The sequence below is a fragment of the Dasypus novemcinctus genome, chromosome 24, assembly GCF_030445035.2.
Source record: "Dasypus novemcinctus isolate mDasNov1 chromosome 24, mDasNov1.1.hap2, whole genome shotgun sequence".
In the NCBI taxonomy this organism is placed as follows: Eukaryota; Metazoa; Chordata; class Mammalia; order Cingulata; family Dasypodidae; genus Dasypus; species Dasypus novemcinctus.
The window spans coordinates 42389523-42405631 of NC_080696.1; the positions used below are offsets into that span (position 1 = coordinate 42389523).

At 40.7% G+C, this 16109-nt stretch overlaps 1 protein-coding gene across 1 annotated transcript in view; it reads left to right on the forward strand.

The window, feature by feature from the left end:
* Nucleotides 1-9737, forward strand: part of ACTR5 (actin related protein 5) — a 37580-nt gene extending 27843 nt beyond the window's left edge. Inside the window, exon 9 of the mRNA XM_004482273.3 lies at nt 8967-9737. Within this exon, the coding sequence (XP_004482330.1) occupies nt 8967-9224 (258 nt within the window). The 3' untranslated portion in view covers nt 9225-9737. The remainder of the gene's footprint in view (nt 1-8966) is intronic.
* Nucleotides 9738-16109: the final 6372 nt, after the last annotated feature.

A 16109-nucleotide genomic window follows, 5' to 3' on the forward strand; every position in this document is an offset into this window, starting at 1 on the left:
CCAGGACGCTGAGATGGCCTGGACACAGCCCTAGCTGCAAGGACCTTGCGTATGAAGTGGCAGTAGCCACGTAAAGGGCAGTGTTAACCCAGGGTGTGATGGAAATACAGACGTGGTGCGTGTTGGTCTTGGCGTGCACAGAAAGCTCCCTGGAACTAAGTCTTCTAAGGAAGAGTAGGTGTTTGCCATCTAGAGAGGATGGGGTGGGGTGGGATGGGATGGTGAAGGTATGCCAGCAGAGGGACTAGCATGAGCAAAGGCTTAGTGGACAGAAGCTTGCTGAGGGAGTGAGAAGTAGCTGAGTGTGGCTTAAGCATATGGCTGCTAAAGAGGAGGAGGCAGGGGAAGGGGGACATGAGACTGGAGAGGCCCAGATGTGTCCTGCCTTGACCCAGTATATTGCCTGATGTATTCATTCAGGGTGTGGTCTCTGAGCCAGACAGACCTGGGCTTTGTCCTAACTGTCACCCTTGTTTCTGTCTTTTGCTAAGCTTCCTGTTTCTCAGCAGTAAGAAAGGGCTAAGGGTTCCTGTGCTAGCACACATCAAGTGCTCAGCATGGGGCCTGGAACTTACTAAACACTCAGACCCTAGCTGTGCTACTGTGTCAGGCACTGGGGAGCGATTTGATCTGATTTGCATTTTAAAAGATAATTTTTTACTCTGCTGTGGAAAATGGAGTATCAGGAGGAAGATTGAAAACAGGAGACCAGTTAGGAGACAGCTCCCCAGCCTTCAGGATGAAGTCCTCACTCCTCATCACCCACCGCGGTTTACAAGGTCTCTTGTGATCTGACCTTGAGTACCTCGCCAGCATTGTCTCCTCACTGCATCTTCCATGCAGTACTTCAGCATAGTGAACTGTTATTGGTCCCCACATGTGCTGTGTGTTCTTGCCTTGGGGCCTTTGCACATGCAGGTTCTCTGTCTAGAATACTCTTCCTAGCTTTCTCCAACTCTGATGGCTGGCTTAGATGTCACTCCAGAAAGCCTTCCCTATCTTTGTCTGTAGTCCTTACTAGACCCACTTTGGTTAGGACAGGGACAGTGCTGTCTTGTGAATGGCTGTACTATGAGCCTTTGGCACAGTGTTTGCCACTTGGTAGCTACATAGAAAATATAAAGGCAATAGCAAAAGGAGAGGAAGGAGTTGATGTGAGAGAGGTTAAGGAAGTAAAATTGTCAAGACTTGGTAATGGATTGAATTTGGGGAGAGAAGTGAGACCTAAGACTTAAACTCCCAAGTTATGGGTTGGGCACCCGGTTTGATAAATATGGTATTTGCTCAGCTAGAAAATATGGCTTAAGGTGGTGGGTAATGAAATCCGTTTCCAGGATTGATTGAGTTGGGGTTCCAGTGGAAGTGGGACCTCAGGAAGAGAGGACCCACAGATAGCTGATAGAGTGCAGGAGAAAGGTAGAAAGTTATATTCGGGCGCCCTGGCTTCAGTGTGCTGGAGGGCACTTTGGGGAATGGGTGAAGTCAAACGTTAAGGCCTGAATAGCACCACTTTTTTAAAGGACACTTGGAGGATGGAGGGTGCCTGTGAAGGAGTCTAGGAAAGAGGCACACAGACCTGGGCTTTGTCCAGGGAGAGGCTGGAGGAGAACAGGAGGAAGCAGCAGCACTGAAGCGAGGGTTTGTTATATAGTGTGGTGCACGCTGGCAGGGTTGATATTTGAAGAAATCATTGAGAGACTCTTATGTGATGTTCAGGATCTATTTCTGGATAACCCCCACACCCTTTCCTGTTAATTACTTTGTGAGCATTGGTTGCAGAAGTGCAGCTGTCACATCTGTCTTCCCAGTTCTGTGTCTGTTAGCTATTGTGGTCTCATATGGCAGAGTCCCAACTTTCATCTTTTCCACTTTCCCCTTCCATTTCACAACCCTAATGTAATGAGTGTGTGTCATGCCATAGTTAACCTCTGTTAAACTAACCGTCCAAGGCCCTACATGATCTTTAGTAGGTAGAGAAAGAATCCCATAATGTACAAAACTTTTACTCAGGTATTTTTATTTTTTTAATAATTTGTTTTTTGGGGTTTTTTTTTGTTATTTAAGCAACAAAAGATTTATTGCTAAAATATAAGAATTTAAACAAGCCAAAGGAAAACAGAAAAATGCTTATAGTTCTAGCCATTGTGAATGACATATATGCTTTCAGATCACTGTGACAGTTTTTATGTATCAATAGGAATGAGTTCCAAAATATCCCTTTTTATGGCTATATAGTATTCCAATGTTAAATATGTCTTGCTACATTTTTTTTTTTAATTGGTGAAAATAAATGGGCTACTTACCCCATGCCAGACAGTATACTGAGCACTTTATAGTTGAAAGGGCTCTTGTTATCCTAATTTTGGTCATGGGGAAAATGATTCTGAGAGCTTTCTAGAGGAAAGGCAGGTCCCTTTTGAGAAGTCACTTGCCTGTGTAGTGAACCCAGCCTGACTTCTGAGCTTGCATTTTTATCTCCTTCATTCTCCTCCATCTGTGCATGCTAATTCTACTTTGTGTCACCTCACCTTAACTTTGGAAAGTTAATGGTGAAGCCACCATTCCAACCTGGAACTCCTGGTCTTAGTGGAAGTAGGAAGCTTAGAGGAAGGTGAGAGTTAGATGGGTGACTCCAGAAACCAGGAGGCCCATTTGGAGCTGCAGAGAGCATTACCTGGAATGGTCAGGTAAGCCTTGTTGAGGAGCACCCTCAAATGTGCTGATCCCAGCCTCTTGCAGAAAATAAGCCTGCCAGCAACCAAAAGAGCACCCCAGGTCATCCCGCTCAGCTCTCATTTCTTTGGAGGCTCTTCTGCCCCCAGAGTCAGAACTGCCCTACATCAGCCTCTGCTTCCCTCTGCTTCACAGAGAGCAAGCAGGGCCAGGACAGCCTTTCCTCTTGGTCAAGTATCCAGCCTCTGCTTCACCTCTCCACCTGACAGCGTCAGTGAGCAGGAGGCTGGTCACCTGGCACCTTCTGACCCAGAGAGGTAGATCTTGTGTTTTTAAAATGTTTGACAACTGTTTATTCTGTGAGGTAATTTCTGATGTGCTTTGATTTAAAAAAGAGTTTTTTTAAACACTCATCTCTTCCTCCTTGGGGGACATTTTGGTTGATTCCACCTTTTAGCTGCTGTAAACATTTCTTACAAATATCTTTGTGACCCTGTTTTCACTCTCTTTTATATATTACTAAAAGTGGGATTGCCGAGTCAAATGGTAATTCTATATAAAGTTTTTGAGGAACTGACGTATTGCTTTCCACAGTGACTGCATCATTTCACATTCTCACCAACAATGCACTAGAGTTCCAAGTTGTTTTCATCTTTATCCCTTTTTATTTTCCATTTAAAAAATAATAGCCATCTTTGAAGGTGTCAAGTGATCTTTCGTGGTTTTAGTTTGCATTTCCCTAATGACTGATGATGTTGAACATATTTTCATATGTTTTTTGGTCATATGTACATCTTCTGGAGAAATGCCTGTTCAAGTCCTTTGCCCATTTTTTAAACTGGGTTGTTGGTCTTATTGTTGCATTATAAAAATTCATATTTATTCTGGATAGTAAACCCTTATCCTATATATGGTTTGAATCTGTTTTCTCCCACTCTGTAGGTTATCTTTTTGCTCTTTTGGTAATTTCCTTTGATGCAAAAAGTTTTTAATTTTGATGAAGTCACATTTATCTGTTTCTTTTGTTGTTCATGCCTTTGGTGTCATATTAAAGATTCCTTTGCTGAATCCTAGGTCATGAAGATTTGTCCCTCTGTTATCTTTTAAGAGTTTTATAGTTTTAGCTCTTATATTTTCGCCCTTTCTCCATTTCAAGTTGATTTTTTAATATGGTGTGAGATAGGGGAACTTCATTCCTCCGCATGTGCATAACTAGTTTTCCCAACACTGGTTTTTCTTTTTTTAAAGATTTATTTATTTCTGCCCATCCCCTTGTTGTCTGCTCTCTGTGTCCATTCACTGTGGGTTTTTGTATGTCTGCTTGTCTTCTCTTTAGGCAGCACTGGGAACTGATCCTGGGACCTTCCAGAGTGGGAGAGAAGTGCTTATTCTTTTGCACTATCTCAGCTCCCTGGTCTGCTGCATCTCTTATTGTCTCTCCTCTGTGTGTCTTTTTGTTGCATCATCTTGCTGCGCCAGCTCTCCACTCAGGCCAGTATACCTGTGCAGATCAGCACTCCTGTGTGGGCCAGCTGTCCACTCAGGCCAGCTTGCCTTTACCAGGAGTTCCCGGATTCGAATCCTGGACCTCCCATATGGTAGACGGGAAACCAATTGCTTGAGCCACATCTGTTTTCCCCAGCACTGTTTGTTGAAGAGACTTTTCTTTCTCCACTGCTTGTACTTAGCACCCTTGTCAAAAATCATTTGGGGGGAGTGGGTTTAGCTCAGGGTTTAAGCGCCTGCTTCCCATGTATGAGGTCCTGGGTTCAGTTTCCGTTACCTCCTAAAAAAAAAAACCCAAGCAATTGGCCATAGATTTCTGGACTTTCATTTCTGTTCTCCTGCTCAATTTGTCCATCTTTGTGCCAGTACCACACTGTTTGATTACTGTTGCTTTGTAAGATAATTTGAAATCAGGAAATGTGAGTTCTCCAATCTTCTTCTTTTTCCAAGATTGTTTTGGCTGATTGGGGCCCCTTGCAGTTCCATATAAATTTGAGGATCTGTTTTTCCATTTCTGCAAAAAAGTCTGCTAGAAATTTAATAAGGATTGCATCGATTGCTTTGGAAAATATTCACATACAAAAATGTTAACTCTTCCACTCCGTGAACATGGGATGTCTTAATATTTACTTAAATTCTCGTTAATTTCTTTCAGTAATGTTTCGTAGTTTTTAGTATACAAGTCTGTTGTACCTTTAGTTAAATTTATTCCTAGATATTTTATTCTTTTAGATGTTATTGTAAATGGAGTTATTTGGTTACAAGATAGAACAGGTTGTTCATTGCTAGTGTATAGGAACACAGTTGTATATTGTGTATTGGTCTTGTACCCTGCTCTTTGCTGAATTCATTTATTAACTCTAATAATTTTCTTGTGGGTTCCTTTGGGTTTTTTCTATATGGGATCACAGTGTTTGCAAATGGAGATGTTTTTGCTTCTTCCTTTCCAGTATGGATACCTTTTATTTATTTTTCTTGCCTAATTGCTCTGGCAAGAACTTCTATATACAGTGTTGAATGCAGTGGCGAAAGTGGGCATCCTTGTCTCATTCCTGATCTTAGGGAAAAAACTTCGTCTTTCACCATTGAGTTAGCTGTGGATTTTCTTAAATGGCCTTTGTCATGTTGAAAAAGTTCCCTTCTATTCTTACTTTTCTGAGTGTTTTTATCAAGAAAGGTGCTGCATTTTGCTGAATGCATTTTCTGCATGTATTGAGATAATTATGTTTTTCTTTTTCCTCCATTCTCTGTTTATGTACTGCATTGATTTTTATTGCATTGATTTTTAAAAATTTATTTACATATATCACTCATACATAAACATACATAAACAATAAATGTATAGTTGTGAACTTACAAAACAAACATATATAACATATATAACATCAAACATATATAACATCTCACCCTACCACCAGTAACTTGCATTGTTTTTAAACCTTTTTAACTATTGATTAAAGAGCATTGTCAAAATATTACCACTAAACGAAGTATTTTTCCCCTAACCAATCCATTTGTTATCTTTATATCATTTATATATGAACATACATAAACAATTAAGTGTATAGTAAAAATTGTGAACTTACAAAGCAAAACATACATAACATTATACAGGGGTCCCATACATCAACCCTCCACCAACACCTTGCATTGTCATGAGACATTTGTTACAAACTATGAGAGAGCACTGTCAAAATCTTACTACTAATCATAGTTCTTTTCTTACATTTGGTGTGTTTTTCCCCCAACCCACCCTATTATTATTTTTTAAATATATTTTTTATGACAGAAGTTGTAAACTTAAAAAACAATCTTGCACATGTGCAGAATTCCCAAACAACACCCCTCTATCAACACACCACAATGTCGTGTGTCATTTGCTACAGGTAGAATAATAACATCTGATTATTGCCATGTCCATAGTGTACATTTGGCTCAGATTTTCCATACTGCCTCAGTATCAACACAGTACATCTTTTGCAAAGATGCAAGAATATTATATTATTACTACTAACCACAGTCCATAGGTCACTCCAGCTGTATTTTTCCCATGCTTCACATTCCCACCACCCTGCAATAGTGATATACATTTGCTCTAGCTCACAAAGGACACTCTTGCATCTGTACCATCAACCACAATTCTCACCCACCTCTTGGTTTACTGTGCTATCCAGTTCCTAGATTATTCTCAAGCATTCTGTCATTTGGCATTTGCATAACTAGACTTGAATTGGTTTTTGTGTGTTAAACTACCCTTGCATTCCTGGAATGAATCCCATTTGGACATAGTGTATAATCTTTTCTAATGTGCCACTAATATTAATATTCAGTTAGCTAGTATTTTGTTAAGGATTTTTGCATCCCTACTGATAAGGGAAATTGGTATGTATTTTCTTTTCTTGTAATGTCTTTACCAGGCTTTAGTATTGGAGTAATGCTGACCTCATAGAATGAATTAGGAAGTGTTTCCTCCTATACTTTGAAAGAGTTTGAGCAGGAGTGGTATTAATTCTTCTTTAAAGGTCTGGTAGAAATTATCAGTGAAGCCATCAGGTCTTGGACTTTTCTTTGGTGGAAGGTTTCTGATTATTGATTCAATCTCTGAACTTATAGTTTTGTTGATGTTTTCTGTTTCTCCTTAAGTCAAATTGGGTAATTGGTTATGTCTAAGAATTTTTCTGTTTCTTCTAGATTATCTAGTTTTTTGGTCTACAATTATTCATAATGTTCTCTTATCCTTTTTATTTCCGTGAGATTAGAGTTTTCATTTGTCTCTGAGTATTTTCTAATTTCCTTTGTAATTTCTTCTTTAAGCCATTGATTAAGAATGTGCTGTTTAATTTCCACACTTTTTTTTTAAATTTTCACACTTCTGTTAAAATTTCTAATTTCCTTTTTTTTTAAAGATTTACTTATCCTCCCCTCCCCCCCAGTTGTCTCCTCTTTGTGTCCATTCACTGTGTGTTCTTTTGTGACCACTTCTATCCTTATCAGTGACACTGGGAATCTGTGTTTCTTTTTGTTGCATCATCTTGTTGTGTCAACTCTCTGTGTGTGCGGCACCATTCTTGGGTAGGCTGCACTTTCTTTAGTGCTGGGCAGCTCTTCTTATGGGGCACACTCCTTGCACATGGGGCTCCCCTACGCGGGGGACACCCCTGTGTGGCATGGCACTTCTTGAGCACATCAGCACTGCGCATAGGCCAGCTCCACATGGGTCAAGGAGGCCCTGGGTTTGAACCATGGACCTCCTATGTGGTAGGCAGATGCTCTATCCATTGAGCCAAGTCCACTTCCCCTAAAACTCTTATAATTTAGTTTGTGTTGACTGTAACTTGACTTCAAGAGCCTACATATACACAATACCTATATCCCTTCTTCCCCTACTTTTATGTTGTTCTTGTCACAAGTTACATCTTTATGTATTGTGTGCCCAGTAGCAAAGATTTATGCTTGTTTATTATGTATTTTAATTTTAAGCCTTATAGGAAGTAGAAGACAGCATTACAAATGAAAAAGGAAATAATTCTGGCTTTTATATTTAGTTAGCTGTGTTAGTACTTAAAATGGAGATCTTGATTTCTTCATCCGGCATTGCGATACTGTTTCTTATCTTTTCCTTTCAACATGGAGGATTCCCTTTAACATTTCCTATAAAGGCACTTCTAGTGGTAATGAACTTACTCAGTTTTTGCTTGTTAAGAAATATCTTAATTTTTCCCTCTTTTTTTTTTTCTTCTTTACTTTTTTTCAATGTTACATTAAAAAAATATGAGGTCCCCATATGCCCCCCACATCCCTCACCCCATTCCTCCCACATCAACAACCTCTTCCCTCATCATGGCACATTCACTGCACCTGGTGAATACGTTTTGGAGCACTGCTGCACCACATGGACAGTGGTCTACATTGTAGTCTACACACTCCCCCAGTCCACCCAGTGGGCCATGGCAGGACACCCAGTGTCCAGCTTCTGTCCCTGCAGCACCACCCAGGACAACTCCAAATCCTGGAAATGCCCCCACATCATGTCTCTTCTTCCCTCTCCCTATCATCAGCAACTACCATAATTTTCCCCTCATTTTTTAAGGACAACTTTTGCCAGGTGTAGTATTCTCAGGTAACTGGACTCCCCCCCCCCCCACACACACACATATACTTTAAGTATGTCTTCCCACTGCCTACTGGCCTCCTTGGTTTCTATTGAGAAATCAGATTGTGTGACATCATTTTTAAGAGTCTGTCTTTGTCCTTGGCATTGGACAGTTTGATCATAATGTGTCTTGGTGTAGATCTATTTGGGTCTATCCTGCTTGGCCTTTGTTGAGTATCTTGGATTTATATATTCATCTTTTATCATATTTGGGAAGTTTTCAGTCATTATTTCTTCAAGTATTTTTTCTGGTCCTTCTCTTCCTAGCATTCCTGTGATGCATATATTGGTGTGCGTGATGGTGTCCTGCAGACAGACAGATCAGGATCTGTTTAGGGTTGTTTTGTTTTGTGTTTCATTCTTTTTCTTTCTGTTCCTCAAGCTGGACAATTTCATTTGTTTTGTCTGCTTTGCATTCTTCTGTGCTCTCTTGGTTTATGGAGAGTACAGAATGTTTCAGCTCAGCCTTGTTTGGAGGGTGCAGAGATTTTCCTATGTTGTCTTGAAATTAGTTGGGCCCCTCCTTTATGTATATATTTAAGGATAAAATGTAGGGGAGTCTAGCTAGGCCTAACTGAACAAACACTCCCTAATGGGAGACATCCTTCCGCTGAAGTTTCTCTTTGCGTTTCAGGTTCAACTTGCCTCAAACCCTGTGCTGGACGCCTGGTATGGTGCTCGTGACTGGGCCTTGGACTACCTAGATGATGATAAAGTCTGGATCACCAGGAAAGAATATGAAGAAAAGGGAGGAGAGTACCTGAAGGAGCATTGTGCTTCCAACATCTATGTCCCCATCCGCCTGCCAAAACAGGCTTCTCGGTCCTCAGAAGCTCAGGCATCCAGCAAAGGCTCGGGGGCCAGTGGCAGCAGTGCTGGCGAGCAGGCTTAGCAGAGGGCCCCTCCAGAGAAACAACCCTGCGCACAGTCCCTTGGGCCATGTTGGCCAGTGGGACATGACAGTGACTTGTAGATGTATCTGACCCGACCCTGGTGGTAACAGTTGTCTGCAAAATGAATTTCTCCTGGGGAGAAGAGTTAAGGGACACTGGGATTTATCCTTTAAAATTGTGTTCACTGTGGAGCTTCTCCAATGAAGAAGCTTAAAGTGGCCTCAGGGTGTCTCTATAGAGTCATGGGTGAACTGTGGCTCTAGCTTTCCAGTGGCTTGCTGCAGCAGCCAGTGACAACAGGATGGAGGACATAAACAATGCACAAGACTTTTTTTTACTGCATTTAAAAACCTCTTCTTTGTGTGTGTGTGTTTTAATCACTTAAAATTTATAGTCAGTGTATGTATTTTCTTCTAAATTTATTCAGAAATTGTATGAATGCCCAGCAGAGGGCGGTCTTTCATGGATATAAAAAGGCAGTGTTTATGTAATAAAAGCATTCACCCATGGAATTTCAGGAGCAGGAAACACTTCCCTCCTCTCATTGTTTTCCCTTAAAAATAAGGGGAAACTGTCCAGAGAAGGTAAGCAGCTTGTACAGAGTTACTGTGTTGTTAGAGGCCTGCACCTTGCTTTCATATTTTCTTTCCTGGAAACTTTTTCACTGCAGAAAAAGGCCTTCTTGCAGTTTTGGGAAGGTTTTTTGGTGTGGATGTATTGTTTTTTCCTGTCCCTTTAGTTTGTTGGCTGCTTAATGTCATATCTTTCTGAAGAAAGAAATAGAAGGGAGGTTAATCATGTAGCCTTTTCAGTTTTGCTATAACCTCACATTCCATGTACCCTCAGAGACTGATGTTAAAAGAACAAATAACTCTTCATTTTTATAGAGATTGCTCATTGAGAACTCTCAAATAACACAAAACCTGAATCCGGAAGGCCCTTACGTGATTGATTAGCAGCATGTCATAAAATCTACACATTTAAAACGTGGAGGGAAGCAGATGTGGCTCAACTGATAGAGTGTCTGTCTACCATATGGAGGATCCAGGGATTCGATCCCCAGGGCCTCCTGAACCGTGTGGTAAGCTGGCCCATGCACAGTGCTGCTGCATGCAGAGTGCCATGTCATGCAGAGGCGCCTCCATGTAGAGGTGCACCACATGCAAGGAGTGCACCTCACAAGGAGAGCCGCCCCGTGTGAAAAAAGCGCAGCCTGCCCAGGAGTGGTGCTGCACACACAGAGATGACGCAACAAAGAAGAGACAGTTTCCCAGTGCCACCTGATAATGCAAGCAAACGCAAAAGAACACACAGCGAGTGGACACAGCAGACAATGGGGGCGGGAAGGGGAGAGAAATAAGTAAAATAAATCTTTAAAAACAGCAACAACAACATCATGAAACCTCCAGCCCACTCCTGATGAGGCTGTTTCAAAACCAATTTGCTCATAAAATTTAAAATCTAAGAGTGGCTCTCTGCATCTCCAACTCTCAAAAGCTTAGCAATTGCAGACCAGAAGGAGGCAGTGGTGGTGATGGAGAAGGTAGAAGATGCAAGCTGACCTCAGGTCTCCTAGGCAGCTTTTCTCCAGCCTACTCTACTTCTAGCGGTGCTTGCTCTGCCAGCCCCTCTAGAGCCAGGAGAGTCGTCGGGATTGTTCAGCTAGAAAAGGCGAAACCTTCTGGAAAGCCTGGTGTGAGAGTGTAGGGGGTCTATCTACCAGGCATTTCCCAATCTGAACAACCTTCTAAGACTCTTCAGAGTAATTTGGAGGGGATTCCCCTTTCCTTTTCCCGGTGTGGGCCACCCTTTAGGGAGTATCTGGTGGGAAGTGGGGGAAGGAGGAGGATCTTCCTTGGCCACTTGTCTGTCAGCTTGGACAGTATTCTTGGCAATGCATAAGAGGGTGAGAGAGGGGACTTGATCTGATTTTGTGCCCAGCTTAGCCTTTTGGAAATATTTCAGAGGAAATGGGAGTAGGATGTTCCTGGCAGCCATTCCTCAACCTTCTGGTTCAACAGGATTTGGGAGAGGAATTCAGCTGCCTAGCTCTTTCCAGCCTTTGTAACAACTTGGTAATCTCTTGGCCAGACGGCTTATTTACCCTGGCAGTCATTTCACAGCCTGGGCAACTGCCTGGGGATTGCCTGGGATTGAGGTTGGTGGGCATTCCCCAGCCTAGACAAATTTCTGTCAATTCTTCAGCAATAGTCAGGGGGCAGGGGACCATTCCCCAGTTTGGGACACTTCACTAATTTGGATTGGGTTTCATCTGAAGTGTTAAATTGCTAAAGCTTTTCTACTGGACCAATAAAGTCCATTCCTTGATCACTATTGGTAGAAACAGTCCTTTTGTTGATAGTGACTATTTCAGCCTTTGTCATAGGCATTCCTTTAGCCATTCTGAGAGGGTACAATCATATGCTAAAATATACTCAAGAATAGCCTTTCTTCATCTGAATAAAATGAACCAGAATATTTACAAAATGCCCTCAATAAGGAGGGTGATATGCCCTCTTTTTCTTGACACCTTGTACCATGTTCTGGGCCAGAAATATATGGAAGTTCTTAAAACACTGTTGAGACACTGGGAAATTTGTGGACAAACCACTCACACCCAGTTAATCCTAGCATCCTCTTGGTGTGTCCCGAGCTACCAGTTACAGGATCAGGGTGAGAGGATCAAGCCTTTGCTGCCATCTAGTGACTTTATGAGGAACACCAATGATGGGTGCAAAATCTCCCAAAGACTTCTGAATTTCGTGCTGATTTTGGAGGACGACCACATTTGTCAGAGCTTCCGGGGCAACCTAGTTGAATGATGAAAGCAAGAGCAGAGGTGTCGCTTGGGAATGGGAAGAGCTTCAGCTTTAGTTCTTTGTCAATTACAGCAGCAGAATCTTAGCACTTTGCATTACCTGTTTCTTTATAATTTTGATTTCTCATGCCTGTGGGTTTTGTTCCCTGAAGTCTAATGGGGTTGCAAGTGCTTGGCCTTGAGAATTCAGATACTTCTAACAAGTTCTTGTGGAGCAGATGTGACCTAAGCAATTGGGAACCCACCTTCTACATGGAAAGTCCCAGATTCGGTTCCCAGTGCCTTCTAAATAAGATGAGCAGATGCCACAACCAGCAGACAGCGCAACAAGCAGGGAGTGAAAGTGGCTCAAACGGCTGGGCACTTGCCTCCCACATGGGATCCCAGGAGCAGACAGATGAGGGAGCCATCTCCAGGAATGGAGGGGGAATAAAAAACAACAAAATTTCTAGGAAAGAGAATCTCAAAGAAGAGGGAGATGTTCCTTCCCTTGCAAGTGTAGAAGAGCAGACCCCCTTGCAAGAGCATCATAAATCAGGTTCCAAGAGCCTTTCTGATAAAGCATTAAATGGAGACAATTCACACGATCATATTCTTCAGTCCAGTAGAAACCCTAGTGTGAAAATCTAAGAATTTATCCTGTTCTGGTTTCTGTTAAAGTAGTCATTTAAGTCATCGGGGTTTCAGAGATCCCCTGTATTCAGTGAAATGTAACCATGACCTGAAACAGAAAACCGCACCTCTTTAAATTGTGTATTTGATGACTTTTATGTTGCCCTGGTAATATTTAATTGGCATCTCTTTTTTTTTTTTTTAAAGGAAGGTCCAAATGTTTGTAAGTTGCTCTGTTGGCCAGGAGAGCTTTGCAATTTCCTTCTTTCCTCTATGACTCTGATTTCTGTAAATCAGAATTTGATAGTCATTAACAATACCTGCTTTATAGATTTGGCTTTGGAGTTATGTATGTGTTCTACAAAATTATAAAACAAATTTCAATAAAAATAAGCAGAATCCTTAAAAATCAGAAGCAAAGTGAAATAGACGAACCAATTATATATCAAGTTGGTGGCTTACACAAAATTATTTTAAGTGACTTTAATGAAAATTTTATTAAAGAAGTAGGTTTACAGAAAAATCATACAGAAAAGACATAGTTCTCATATTACCTCCCCATCCCACACACAGGTTTCCCTATTAACACTTCTCCTTTTGTTAATTGAAACAATACAGTTATCCCTTCTACATCGTGGTTTTGATATATTGTGGGTCAGCATAAGAAATTAAGTGGGAATTTGGGGGGAGTTTTGCAGAAGTGGCAGATGATATGCAAAGGCAAGCGGACAACAAAAAAATTTAAAAACTCAGAAATGCATAAAATATATGTATGGTATTGTATGATACTTAACCCAAATTTTACATTAAGGTACTATAAATACCCCATAAAAGAAAAAATTCAGACTTCTCTGGTTGGAGGGGAGGGTCAAAAAATTTTATGCAGATTGTCCAGATCACAAGGGCTCTGTGCCTTAACCCCTGGGAAGTGGAAGGGATAACTATTTTCAGAATTGCACTGTTAATAATAGTCTAGGGAAGCGGATTTGGCCCAATGGACAGGGCGTCTGCCTACCACATGGGAGGTCCAAGATTCAAATCCAGGGCCCCCTGACTCGTGATGAGCTGGCCCATGCGCAGTGCTGATGTGTGCAAGGAGTGTCACGCCACTCAGGGGTGTCCCCCGTGTAGGGGAACCCCACGAGCAAGGAGTGTGCCCCATAAGGAGAGCTGCCCAGTGTGAAAAAAGTGCAGCCTGCCCAGGAGTGGCACCGCACACACGGAGAGCTGACACAGCAAGATGACACAACAAAACAAGACACATTCCTGGTGCCACTGACACAAGTGGACACAGAAGAACACACAGCGAACGGACACAGAGAGCAGACAACTGGAGGGGGGTGGAGCGAGGAAGGGGAGAGAAATAAATTTTTAAAAAATTAAAAAGTCTAGAGTTTACATTATGGATAACTATATTGTACAGTCACATTTTAAAAAATGTTTATGCTAATATATGCAGCATAAAATCTCCCCTTTTTGACCATGTTCAAATATATAATTATGTGGTTTAATTACATTCACAGTGTTTGCTACCATTGCCGCCATCCATTACCAAAATGTTTCCAACACCCCAAATAGAAACACTGGACAATTTAAGCATTAACTCCTCATTTCCTACCCGATACCATAGTCCCTGGTAACCTGTATTCTATTTTCTTAATCAAAGAATTTGTTTATTTTAATTATTTCATATCAGCAAAATCATACAATATTTGTCTTTTGTGTCCAGCTTATGTCATTCAACATGATGTCTCCAAGGTTATTCCATGTTGTCGCATGTATCAGAACTTCATTCCTTTTTCAAGCTCAATAATGTATCATTGTGTGTGTGTATATATATATAACACCTTATGTTTATCCATTCATCTATTGATAGATACTTGAGTTGCTTCCACCTTTTGGCACTTGTGAATAATACTGTTATGAATTTTTCAGTTCTTTCGGTTCTAGAAGTGGGATTGCCAGGTCATATGGGAATTCTATACTTAACTTTCTGAGGAGCAGCCAAACTGTTTTCTGTAGAAAACAGTTTTACATTCCCACCAATAATGAATGAGTGTTCCCATTTCTCCATATCCTTTTTAATAGTAGCCACTCTAGTGGGTGTGAAATGGTAACTCATTGTGGTTTTGAGTTGCGTTGCCTAATGGCTAATGATGTTGAGCATATTTTCATGTTCTTATTGGCAATTTGTATATCTTTTTTAGAGAAATGTCTATTCAGGTCTTTTGCCTTTTTAAAAAAATATTTTTAAAATTTATTTTAAAGGGATACATAGATCACACAAAATCTTACATTAAAAAACATAGGAGGTTCCCATATGCCCCATACCCCACACTTTTCCCACGTCAACAACTTCTTTCATTAGTGTGGTACATTCATTGCATTTGATGAATACATTTTGGAGAACTGCTACACAGTATGGATTATAGTTTACATTGTAGTTTACAGTCTCTCCAGTCCATTCTTTGGGTTATATTTTGCCCATTTTTTAATTGGGTTGTCTTTTTGTTGTTTACTTATAGGATTTCTTTATATTTTCTGAATATTTTCAGACATGTGGTCTTCAGGTATTTTCTCCCATTCTGTAAGTTGACTTTTTGCTTTTGTGGTAGTGTCCTTTGTTTGCACAAAAGTTTTTAATTTTTATGAAGTTCCATTTATCTATATTTTCTTTTGTTGCTCATGCTTTTGGTGCAAAGTCTAAGAAACCCTTGCCTGATAGAAGGTCCTGAAGATGCTTCCTTATGTTTTCTTCTAACAGTTTCTATAGTTTAATTCTTATATTTAGGTCTTTGATTCATTTTGAGTTAATTTTTATATATGTTGTGAGGTAGGGTTCCACTTTCATTATTTTGAGAATGACTATCCAGTTTTCCTTGCACCTTGTTGAAGTGACTATCTTTCTCAATTCAGTGGACTTGGCACTCTTGTCAAAAATCAGTTATCATAGATATGAAGGATATTTCTGAACTCTCAGTTGGATTTCATTGGTCTTTATGTCTGTCTTTGTGCTAGTACCCTGCTGTTTTGATACTGTAGCTTTGTATTAAATTTTAAAATCGGGAAGGGTGAGTCCTCCAACTTAGTTTTTCTTTTTCAAGATTGTTTTGGCTATTCAGAGCCCCTTACCCTTCCTTTTAAACTTGATTGGCTTTTCTTTTTCTGAAAAGAAGGCTATTAGAATTTTTCTCAGCATTATGTTAAATTTGTACATTGCTTTAGGCAGAGTTGACATCTTAATATTTCATCTCCCTATCCATGATAATGAAATATCTTTTATTTAGCTCTTCTTTGATTTCTTATGGAATGTTTACTGTTTTCCATGTATAAACCCTTTACATCCTTCATAAAATTTGATTCTTTTAGTTGCTGTTATAAGCAGGAGCTTGGGAAATGGACTTGGCCCAGTGGTTAGGGCGTCCGTCTACCACATGGGAGGTCTGTGGTTCAA